The following is an 11,713-nucleotide window of genomic DNA, read 5'->3' on the forward strand; positions in this document are numbered from 1 at the left end:
GTAAAATCATTGCTCCTCCAAAACATCTCGATTCATTGCGTAAATCTTTTAATGTTCGGTTAAGTGCTTCCAATGCACGTTTATGCGCCATTGTGCATTCGTCCCAGATGATGATTTTCGATGCCGCTAAAACTTTGGCCATTGCTGAGTGTTTTGCAATATTACACGTTGGTTCTCCAATAGTTTGAAGATTTAACGGTAATTTTAATTCTGAATGAGCCGTACGGCATCCTTCTTACAATGTGGCTGCTATTTCAGAAGAAGCAACTGCAACCGCTATGTTGGATCTCGCCCGAACAGTTGCTAAAACTAATGACATGAGGAATGTCTTGCCAGTTCCACCAAGGGCATCTAGGAAATATAAACCACCATTTTCATCATCGTTTGCCTTCATTAAAGTATCATAAACTTCCTTTTGTTGGTATTTCAACAGGGGTACATTCGTTTGAACTACTAAATCTAATTCCTGGTGATCATATTCACGTTCCCGTTCCAATACTCGATTAAATGCGTCATTCGACAACAACAACAAATAGAAACATTCATCATTCTTTGGATGAACTGTATACATACGACAATACCGAGTTTTATAGTTCTCTTCACTGTTTATACGAATGGGCAATAGCACTATCATTATAATTAAATTGTAAATTGTAAAAATAATTAAACGTATTTATTTAATAGAAATATTTTGAATATTGATTTCTTACAAATATCAAATTGTCATATATACGTCATTACATAGCTGTCATTATACGTCAATTACATAGCTATCATTTGCGTTTTATTATTCCAAGTCTGATTCTTATTTGTTATACCACTTTTTATAGTGACTGACGTTTCATGTCAAGTCCCACGGGAACGCTGTCGAACGGGATAAAAAGTATCCTATGTCCGTCTCCTGGCTCTAAGCTACCTCCATACCAATTTTCACTCAAATCTGTTCTTTCGTTCTTGAGTTATAAGTGGTGTAACTAACACGACTTTCTTTTATATATATAGATAATATCACTACATATTATAAAACAAAGTCGCTTTCTCTGTCCCTATGTCCCTTTGTATGCTTAAATCTTTGCAAATACGCAACGGATTTTGATGCGGTTTTTTTAATAGATAGAGTGATTCAAGAGGAAGGTTTATATGTATAATGACATCCATTAAATAGTGGAGAAGTACTGTTATTTTTGAGGTTTCTGTGTGATGTCGTAAATAATTACATTTTTTCCGCTTACATTGCAAACGCAGGCTGAACCCTACGAGTTTTATCAAAATAATGTACTAAGTATTGTACACATTGAAAAGGTCTACAGAATAGTCCGTGATGGTATATGTCTATCTCTTATGTATATATATAGATAACATAACTATAACCCACATTTTTAAATACAGCGTTCACAGATTTTCTGTAGTGTATTTAGTATCAGCATTGCACCCGTGCGAAGCCGGGGCGGGTCGCAAGTATTATATAAAATATATTATGCTAGAATAATTCGTCGTTAGTTTTGCGTTTAAACACTCGTCCTGCCCACTTCCCTGCCCTCTACGGCTGAATGTAAATGCGGTATAAAATATCGATTAATTTTTTTTTTAAGGTAAAATTATCGTATCGTATTTATTATTTTCAAAATAACAAGGGATAAAGATAAAATTTTCATTATTTTATCGGCATGAATTGCTACAGTTATTTTCTTCTTTTTATATATGCTATCGGTACTTTGATATTATACTCTGTAGATAGTCAATTGCGCCTGCGTCAAACAAATTAGTCGTCAGACATCGTTTTTCAAGTCAAAATCTTTAGATATCTATAGATTCATAGACTTGAAATCTATGAATATTGTAAAAACTCACATAAACAACTAAATTATTAAGAATGTCGCCTAATATGGTAATAGCGCGACGTAGGAATTGAACACGAATGATTGACTAACGAAAAAAGCTGAAGTAAATTTCAATTTATAAATCTAATTTAACATAATTAAGGTAAGGCTCGTAGAAAACAAAATATCAAACACGTTTTTGTGAATATAAAGATTTTATATATTAAGAGTACATATATATATATATATATATATATATATATATATATATTTCAGGCAACAGATTTAGATGAAGCAGAGAATGCTAAGGTCAATTATTATCTCGTCGGTAAAGTAAAGGAAACTCTAACCGAAGGTTTGGAAAAACTATCAGTTTCACCGTTCCTAGTAAATGTGGATACGGGAGCTGTGTCCCTTAACTTTGACCCACAAAAGGGGATGAAGGGGTACTTTGACTTCAAGGTAAATAATATAATTATGTTGATATTTTTAAGAATTTATATGATAATGTTAGTTTGTGGAGGAAGGAAGATGCTGCTCTTCCTTCGTCCTTAAGGCAGGATGATACTTTGCAAATCATACTATATAATTATTTTTGCATTGTTAGATAGACTTTTAAGATCATCTGAATAAAACAGACTAGAAAATAAAATAGATCAAAAATTACAGATATTAGCAAACGACACAGACGGCCTATCAGACGAAGCGCACGTGTTCATTTATTTATTGCGCGAAGACCAACGCGTGCGTTTCGTTTTACGTGCGCACCCGTCAGAGGTCCGTGACCGAATGAACATATTCCGCGAACATTTAGCGCTTGTGACGCAGTCAGTCGTCAACATCGACGATTTGAGGGTACACGAGAATAAAGACGGCTCAGTGGATAATACTAAGACTGACCTGTACCTGCATCTCGTGAATGGTGATGACCATTCGGTATTGGAGGTGGAGCAGGTGCTTCGCTTGGTGGATAAGAATATTGAACAATTGGATGAGTTGTTTAAGGTAAGTCGTTGTCTAGTAAGTGTATTTGATATGATCGCATCAATGTAGAATCGACTCCCGGTGGAGATATCCCAATGTTTAAAGAAAGAGTATCCGTCTCGCTCGAATGCTGGCAATACGAAAAGGGTGTCCAATAGATCCGATGGCTGCCCTTTTTTGTCGTCCCGTAGGCTCGCTTATCATATAAAAAAATGGTTGTATATGGATTTTATAACGGAAATAAGTAGGCGTACACAAGTGCACTCTACCTTACTTATTTTCAGCAATCTAAAAACTGTTTAAAATCTGATTTATGAACACGCCTTACGCAGAGTTGAAGGTGCTCCTGAGACCTAACGAGTTAGTTACACATGACAGTTATTCATTCACATGCCCATCCCACCCACTCATTCGCTCAATTGAACCCACACACTCACTCATTCACTCACATGCACCCACACACTCACGCATTCAATCATATGCACCCTCACATTAACTTATGCACTTACGCGTGTTGTACATCTAGCACATGCAATAGTTATTGTTCAATCAATCGATTTTAAACATTGCACATTTTGTAATTTAATTATTTTTTCTAAAATTTGCCTCTTCAGATCTCTGGTTTTCTGGTTCCTAAAGTTAATGAAAACATTGCAGGATTTCAACGTACTAGACACCCAACCGGCAGATTTCCAGCCCCTGACAGCTGTAGCAGCTGGCCACAATACGATCTACTGGCTTGTATGGAGCACTGTCCTTCTAGCCGCTGCTCTTGTATTGGCAATCATGACGTGTCTCTCACAACGAGCTGATTATACGAGGAAGCTCAAGGCTGCCACGGCGACTGCGTATTGTGAGTTTTTAAAATTCGTTGGATGTAGTTCAAAATGTTTTACTGTACTAGCAATTATCGCAGTACCTGTGTCAGGGTTCCCAGCTCTTCCATAGCAAACTTAATTATAAATTCCGTAATATGTATAATTTAATTACATCTTGTATTTTTTGTTTTTTCAACAGGCCTGTGTGTTTGGGTGAATGTTAGTGAATGAGTGTGTGGGTACAAGTGAGTGAGTAGGTGAGTGAACGAAAGAAATGTGTCACTACATTTAAGGTGTCTTCATAAGCCAGTCCTTTAATCGGATTTTTAGATTGTATTTAGACGACGGTGAGCGGGTAGATATTAAGCAGCCTATTTCATTTATTTTATGCAGATTCCAAAGATGTCAAATGTCAGTTCACTTTATATACCTGTTATAATATATAACCTCCAAAAATACTAGAACCTTTTTCACAAAAACTACTGAACCGATCTTGATGATCCAGTAAAAAAGACTTTAGATAAATACATTTGGAATGTTAACATTCGGTTCGCTTATCACTTAATTAGATTATTATTAACCAACTCCAAAAAGGGTCTTATCAGTTTGACCTGTATGTTATTGTTGAAATTGAATAATTCTTGAGTACGATAATCTATTTAGACTTCCAAGCGCGTGAGCTACGCCTCAATTATAGAACATCATTCGTACTTAAAACTAGTCTCAAAAGCTGTCAAACAGTTTTTTTTCTATTTGAACTTTGACAATGCTCAAGTAGAGATTGTAACCTATTTGAATACGGGCCTTATTTTCGTAAATGTATGTTATGATCCTTTCCGAAGTTATTTTACTTTAGGTACAGTGTCAAGTTTCATCGATATCGGTTCAGTAGTTTTTCAGATATAGTGTAAACAATGTTGAAATCGGATAATTTACAAAAATTACTGCTTTTAAAGTCATACTTCATATAAAATCATCTGAAACCATTCAATGTGTAAAGACAAATTTCTGTATTGCCATATTAGCATCACCGACGCCGGGCGAATCGGACATGACTCTCCGTTCAGGCGGTCGCGTACCAAACACAAACAAACACAGTTCCAAAGGCTCAAACCCAATATGGCTCCACGCCTATGAAAACGACTGGTACAAAGCCGACGACCAATTGAGCCATTCGGAAAGAGATTCCTTAGACGAGAACGCGGTTAACACGGACATGCCGAATAAACCATTTTTCATAACTAACGCTGCGTTCCCAATACAAGCGGAGGAAACAGACGGCAATTATGATTTCTATCAACAGTTGGAACAGATGAAGAACGCTAAGAATATGGAGACCACGGAATTGTAAAAAATTTAATAAAATATATTTAAAAATTTATACGATTATTATTCAATACAAAATTTGTTACTTATTGATACGTATTAATGATACATTTGTGGCAATATGTATTTCATTTGATGGCAGCAAACATACTCCGTAACGAATTTCAATCAGACTAATATTGGCATTCTAAGTAATGTCAATGTCATCCAACGATAAAAAACAATTTGGAAATATTCAATATCCGTAGCACTAATATGAATGTAATAAAACTTCATATAAGTGATACGGTAAATAATCATGTCTAACATGAATTAAGTTCTGAACAGCCATAACAGATGCTTATGGCTTTAAATTAAAATTAAATTTGTATGGCTAATACTGTCGATATCAATGACGCCCCCCGAAGGCAAAACTGTATAAGATAAGCTAGCTTAGTATGCCATATGTAGCTGAGTTCTTAATTTGATTAGCTTTAGTGTGAAATGTAAATTGTGTAATTGTAAGTTTATATAAATTATGTGCCTTGTAAATGTACCTTAATTATAAGTTATCCAGTGTGCCTAGAGGGTGTTTTTATTAATAAAATGAAGATGCGCAGTAACGTTTGTAAATGGTAATCAATATTTTTGTCTTTATACATATACCCAATTGTAAAAGGTTGAAATGGTCCTTCAGTCTTTATTAATAAATAATGATTGGGGCTCACGTGTATGCATGATATAAATTATTCTTATAAATTAGTACTTACCTAATAAACTAGCGTGAATACTTTGTCGTTTTATTTTTCGAAGCTATCGTAAAACTAAAATTACTACTACATATATATTTTGTGTGAAACCCCGCAACCCCTCCAGCCCATGGAGGCCACCATGATTTTAGTTTGTGCCATTCAAGAAAGAACTATTCTAGCAGGGATTAACCCTATGTACTGAAATCATGCGAAAACAATAAACGTTTTTTGTAGCTTATGCAATGAATTATTAATAATTTACAATGTTACGTTGTGAATCCATTTGAAGTAACATTTATGGAATAAATTCCCACAGTACAGGTTTTCTCTATGGGTATTAAGTATTTCATGTAAGCCACAAAGTTATAAAAACATGACAATATCGTCATTATGTAAGATCGATTTTCTTTTGTGACAATAGAAAAGTCGTGTCTGCTTGTATGTAATCATTGAAATTATTAATCGTTATCTTTGTTCCGCTAGAAACAATTATTAATAAAAATGTCAATTGAAACAAAAGGGCAGTAGGTTGTGCCTCTCATTATTTAAGATGCCTACAAATAGCATTGTTAATTTTTACTTGATGTACCTACTAGAATGATTTCATTAGGTCCAGTCGACGCTACACGCAAACATGACACAGGATATCTAGGGGTAAGTATAAAATGTCAAGCATCAGGCAAAATGCTGATCCAGCGTCGTGTCACTGATCTCAATCATTTATGGTTCGCCTACTTTCATTTTCATGCTAATGACGTAGAGTTCATTACCCTAAAATTGCTCAGGTAAAATCTCTATAAATATACCTTTTTGCAATGTTCATAAAAAGAATAAGGAAATTCAGCTCGCAGTTTCGTAAAACGTGTTTCTATTAATATATGGGACACCGTCCTTCAGTTCGTCATTCACGTTGTTTTCTCTGAATTTAAAATAGATTGCCGACGCCTATTGACCAATAATACGATTCATAAAAATTCAAGGAAATTTTTTATTGTAAAAATTGCATGATTTTTTGTTTTTCACCTTTCAGACGTGTTTAAACCCGATATCATATTGGTTAATAATTACAGGTATTTTAAATTTCGAAAAAATCACTAGAAACTACCGTCTTTATAAAAAAATTGGTGTTGGATATAACTACTACGATTAGTACGTAAACCATACAACAAAGTAAATATGTTAGTTTTACCCTAACGGTTAAGTGTAGATCAAACAATGAAAAAAAATCGCATCGATAAAATATTTTACCCGTTAATCGTCAAACCAACAAGAATTTTATGACTCGAGCCTGCAGCGGCCGAGAACAGCGCGTTGAACCAAACACTATTTAGTTTTATAAATTAGTACCTATAGATAGTAGGAGGTACTTTTTTTCGTTTCGTCTTATAATCCAAGCCTTTATTTTATATTCGGTTGAAGCACGTCATAAAAAATAAATCAATGGCGCTACAACCTTTTACGGTATGGACTCACATTTCCGATTCTGTTTTCTGATCATTTGTTAATCTAATAGGCAAGTAGGTGATCAGCCTTGTGACTGACGCACGCCCTCGACAAGCAATGTCATAGCACGTCTTTTATTCTTAAAACTATTAGGGTCATGAATCCAATTTCAGACTAGAAATTTGCCTAATTATGTGAAATGTGTTAACTTTACTACTATTATTATCTAAGTTATTTGGACAAAATAGAAACTCCTGATGAGATATCACATGGAACAGATTCTGTATTTTATTAAAGTGGCTATACTAACCATAATTGCTAACTTATAAATGCAGTTTCCACATTGCCATATCAAAAAAGTTTTAATGTTTTTTACAGCTGCATGACAGGGAGACACCTAAATAAATCTCACATTATTATTTACATACACAATAATTTATTGTTCTTAAATTTTAGTGAAGCTAAGATTGGATTACAATTGAAAAGCGTTATGTTACTGTTTCTCTCCCTGATAACCGAGTGAACAAAAGCTTTCTCTTGCAGCTGTAAAGTAACACATGCCACTAATGCCATTCTGTTGAACCAGCAATAACATGATCCGAGGGTTTGAGGATGGTCTTCATGGATGGGATGACTTGGAAATCAGAACGCAGCTGTCCTTACAACCACAATATATATTAGATAAAATTATAATATAAAGATCGCCATATTGAAAAAATTCTAGATTAAACATAACTTATTATCTTATGAGATACACTGTAATTTATACTGTAATGTTTAAACTATATTGGAGCATGTCAACTGCCACATTTAATATTGTGGATGAAAGAAAAGTTATCACTTTCGTAAAACATCAGTCTGTTCTGCAAATTGCTACATTACTAACTTAGCTGTTAAAAATTAATGTCTAGACTGGGTGAGCTCAATCTGTTCCTATTCTCACATGAGCCCTATTTTCTTAACATTAAAGAGCTCACTTACAAATTCATTGAACAAACCTAAAAAAAAACAGGAAAGCAACACCTCCAAACATATGGCTATTGTAGTTTACAATGTGATTTTTAGTTCTAGTTAAAGTACAAATTCTTTAGAAATTACAATATGATTTTAATGCAAATTTAACTAAGTTTAATTTTTTAACTAAATGAGTAAAAGACATCTACACATCGATGTTAGAACGGAAAGTAATTTAATTTTTCTCTTATAGAAAAGTAATGACAGAAACTATTTTATGTTCGTAATAATATTTACTAAAGATGAAATCTCAATATGATTATTATTGAAGACCATCAAAGAAACAATCATGTGAAAATGACAACATAATTGGAAAATTTTGACCAGGATATAGACAAACGGATAAAGGGTTTGAAAGGGTAGAGCCAAGGTTTTGTGGCGATGTGTTTGTATGTTTAGTTGATGTCACAATCGACTCATCACATGGCATACTTCCTAGTCCACTCTCTGGCTAATTCATTGTACTTTTCTCTGTCAGTTTTGTAGATCCTAGCAATTTCTGGTACCAAAGGATCATCAGGGTTTGGATCACATAGCAGTGAACAGATTGAGAGCAACACTGAAAGTAAAATAAATTTTAAGTTTTAACATACATACAAATAATCTAGCAAAAGTATGCAAGTCAATATTTACCTTTAGATATGGTTAGTGCCGGAGACCACTGTGAGCGCAGAATGTCGAGACAGATTGAACCATTACTGTTTATATTAGGATGGTAGATACGTGTTGTGAATGCAACTTTTGGTGGTTTAAATGGATAGTCTGTTGGAAAATGTATAGTCAAAAAGAAGACACCTCCTTGATAAGGGCTGTCGACCTGGAATGCAAAAATTCTATTCAGTATCTGTAATATTAAGGAATAACTTCGGTTTTCTTTAAAAAAAAACAGCTAATAAGTATTAAAAATTCAATAACTAGTCTTATTTCTGATAAATACTTACTGGACCCATTATTGTGGCCTGCCAGTGAAATACTGAAATAAAGAAAACATAATAAATACCATCATTTTAAACTTCTCTTTGTGCAAACAGTTCAAATATGACTCAGCTGATTGCTGTCTTTGATATTAAAAGTATAAAAAGAAAAACGTATTTTAGCCTACACTTTGAAGTGTATGGGTGTCAAATCGGGTAAATTTGATTTGTCACAAAATATAATTAAAAAAATAAAAATCCATATAACCTACATAAAAATAAGTGATCTTTATTTATAACGGGATATTAAGTAGGAGAGCTTATGACTCATTAGAAAATAGTAACGAATACATGAACTACTTACGATCTTCTCCGTGTGGACCTGCGGAGCATTGTGCTGGAGGGTCCCTACCCAGGTCTTGTAATTCCTGCACAAGACAAAACCATCTTTGTACATGATATGAAACACAATACCTAGATTCGAAACGTCAAACACATCATCAGTAACATACGGCCATTCAACTAAGATTCGCTCAAAATATACATGCCTGTTTTTAAAACAACTATTACAAATACTACTTTTAAAACTGATATATTGGACCTTTATTTAACACAGTTAGATGACAAAAAAACCTCAAAATCGTTACGATTCCGACATTTTATAGTCACAGTGTGCATTTAATTGTCACCAACATGAAACCATACAACACCCATTACTTAGTGAATACGTAAATTTTGTCAAAAAATTAACGACAATTAATTTTAAAACATCATCACACACAGAAATATCCAGAAGAAAATGTCGATAATAGGTATTCACAATGACGAAACATTCACTACGAAGTCTCCTTACATTTTAACAACACCATTTTTACATCTCATTAATAATGAAACTAATAACAACGTTACTTATACGTACCCTATTAATTCGTTTTAACGCCATTTGATTATTTTATAATGAAATAAACCGACTTTTTACTAGACAACGAAACTGTGAGCCAAGGACCTTTGATTAGAGATTGCAAGATGGCTCCCGTCTAAACGCAAAAGTGCCACTTATTTGGTTTTATACAATATTATAAAAATAATAACAAATACGACAAAAGTTCAAATACTTAAATAAAAAATAATATTAACTAATATTAAGAAATAATAAATTTTAGAACAGAGCGCAAGTTTTAACAAAATTAACACACTCGCGACAAATGGAGAACAGCAAACAGGAAAATCGACCATTTACAAAGAACGTTCGTAAGTTGATAGTATTGATGACAAATAATTTATATAACAAAAAATATTTAAAATATTAAGAAATCTATACCCAATAATATTAATAATTATTTAATGATCATAACTAACTTAACATTACAATATTGTTAATTTATATATAAGTTAACTACAAATAATCTCAACTTGGTATTACTATATTTTAAAATATGGCAACCTACAGTCCTACACTAGGACGTGACGTCATCTGAACACAAGTAGGCGCTATTTTTGGATAGATATTTAACCTTAAAATCTTTAAATATGTTGAGTTATTTTCAAACACATTTTTGCAATTTGAAACTTTTTCAAATATCTAAATTATTGATTTGTGTATTTATACAACTCTAGGCTTACTTGTATATTTATAAATTAGCTAAAAATCTAAAAGTTTAAGTACCTGAAAATCGTTTTAACTATAACAGTTATAACATTGCTAAATAAATAATGGTATTACGTGCTGTTTAATGTTAGTTTTTAATTTAAAAATGATTGTTTTAAATTCAAACAATTATGAGTTATATTATTATTCATTATAACAATATTAATTTTTGATAAACCAAATTTTCATAAATTAAGCAAATACTGTTTTATATAAACTCAGTATTCCAATTGTTTACATGTATGTAATAATAAATTAACATTGCAGACTTCACATATCATTAGCCATTAACCCCGTTAATTACTATTATAATACGCTGGAGCTTGACATCTACAAAACAATTATGTGACAAAGTTATAATTATATATAAAACTAATTTATATAATTATATAAAGTGTAATTACAAATTTAACAGGTAATTTTAACACATTTGAACGTTTATCAGGCATCAGCAGACCATAGCAGGACCAAAGCGCGACGAGAGAATATAATCTGTGCATTAAGGAAAACAATATTTTATTTATAAATATCAGTTAATAAACAGTTTTTAAATATTGTGTTTCAATGCTGTTGTATTCTCTAGATCTAATTTTATGATGAGGTGTAACGTAATTTATCTATGGATGTGACACAAAATTGCAAAACTCAAGCAAACTGCGATAATGAGAAATGTCCAAACCATTTCATAACAACATTTTACTATTTCGACAGTAGACAGAAAACATTTCATTAACTAGAAACCCCTTTTTGACTAAACAAATAGACCACAAGTAGTGCCCTTGAAGACGCTACAATATGCTTTACTGGAGTAGGTAGATGTGAGGATGTTTAAATAGTTTAACCCAAATAGGCAATATTTAGAATAAACGACGTTACATATCGGCCAAAAACAAGCAAATACCGGTTGCATGTTTTCCTTTGTTAAGACTATTTAGGAAAAAAAGTTATATTATTTCTTTGTTTTTTCTTGTTCTTTGATTTCCCTTAGAAGTCTTTAAATTTTGGTCTGATATCT

At 32.8% G+C, this 11,713-nt stretch overlaps 2 protein-coding genes across 3 annotated transcripts in view; one reads left to right on the forward strand and one right to left on the reverse strand.

Annotated features, from left to right (window-relative positions):
- LOC110996747 (cadherin-23) overlaps positions 1-5,717 on the forward strand; it is a 43,184-nt gene extending 37,467 nt beyond the window's left edge. For both annotated transcript variants that reach the window (XM_022264571.2, XM_022264572.2), the window contains exons 26-29: positions 2,097-2,282; positions 2,490-2,825; positions 3,462-3,657; positions 4,648-5,717. In XM_022264571.2, coding sequence (XP_022120263.2) covers positions 2,097-2,282; positions 2,490-2,825; positions 3,462-3,657; positions 4,648-4,973 — 1,044 coding nt within the window. In that variant the 3' untranslated portion in view covers positions 4,974-5,717. The remainder of the gene's footprint in view (positions 1-2,096; positions 2,283-2,489; positions 2,826-3,461; positions 3,658-4,647) is intronic.
- A 1,663-nt stretch (positions 5,718-7,380) lies between these two features.
- Positions 7,381-10,287, reverse strand: LOC110996750 (ubiquitin-conjugating enzyme E2-17 kDa). The gene is made up of 5 exons (XM_022264573.2): positions 9,970-10,287; positions 9,415-9,478; positions 9,078-9,109; positions 8,770-8,953; positions 7,381-8,695 (listed from the first exon to the last, which is right to left on the reverse strand). The coding sequence occupies exons 1-5, from the start codon at positions 9,991-9,993 to the stop codon at positions 8,556-8,558; spliced, it is 444 nt and encodes a 147-aa protein (XP_022120265.1). The 5' UTR covers positions 9,994-10,287; the 3' UTR covers positions 7,381-8,555.
- Between the last annotated feature and the right edge of the window lie 1,426 nt (positions 10,288-11,713).

Source organism: Pieris rapae, chromosome 15, assembly GCF_905147795.1.
Source record: "Pieris rapae chromosome 15, ilPieRapa1.1, whole genome shotgun sequence".
Classification (NCBI taxonomy): domain Eukaryota; kingdom Metazoa; phylum Arthropoda; class Insecta; order Lepidoptera; family Pieridae; genus Pieris; species Pieris rapae.

Bases quoted from the DNA above. Each gene is read 5' to 3' on its own strand.
- LOC110996750 (XM_022264573.2), bottom strand. From the start codon at position 9,993: ATGGCGTTAAAACGAATTAATAGG. The intron at 9,479-9,969 runs GTACGTATAAGT...TGTCTTGTGCAG, and splicing joins CGTTAAAACGAATTAATAGG to GAATTACAAGACCTGGGTAG. The intron at 9,110-9,414 runs GTAAGTAGTTCA...TCTTTATTTCAG, and splicing joins AGGTCCACACGGAGAAGATC to TATTTCACTGGCAGGCCACA.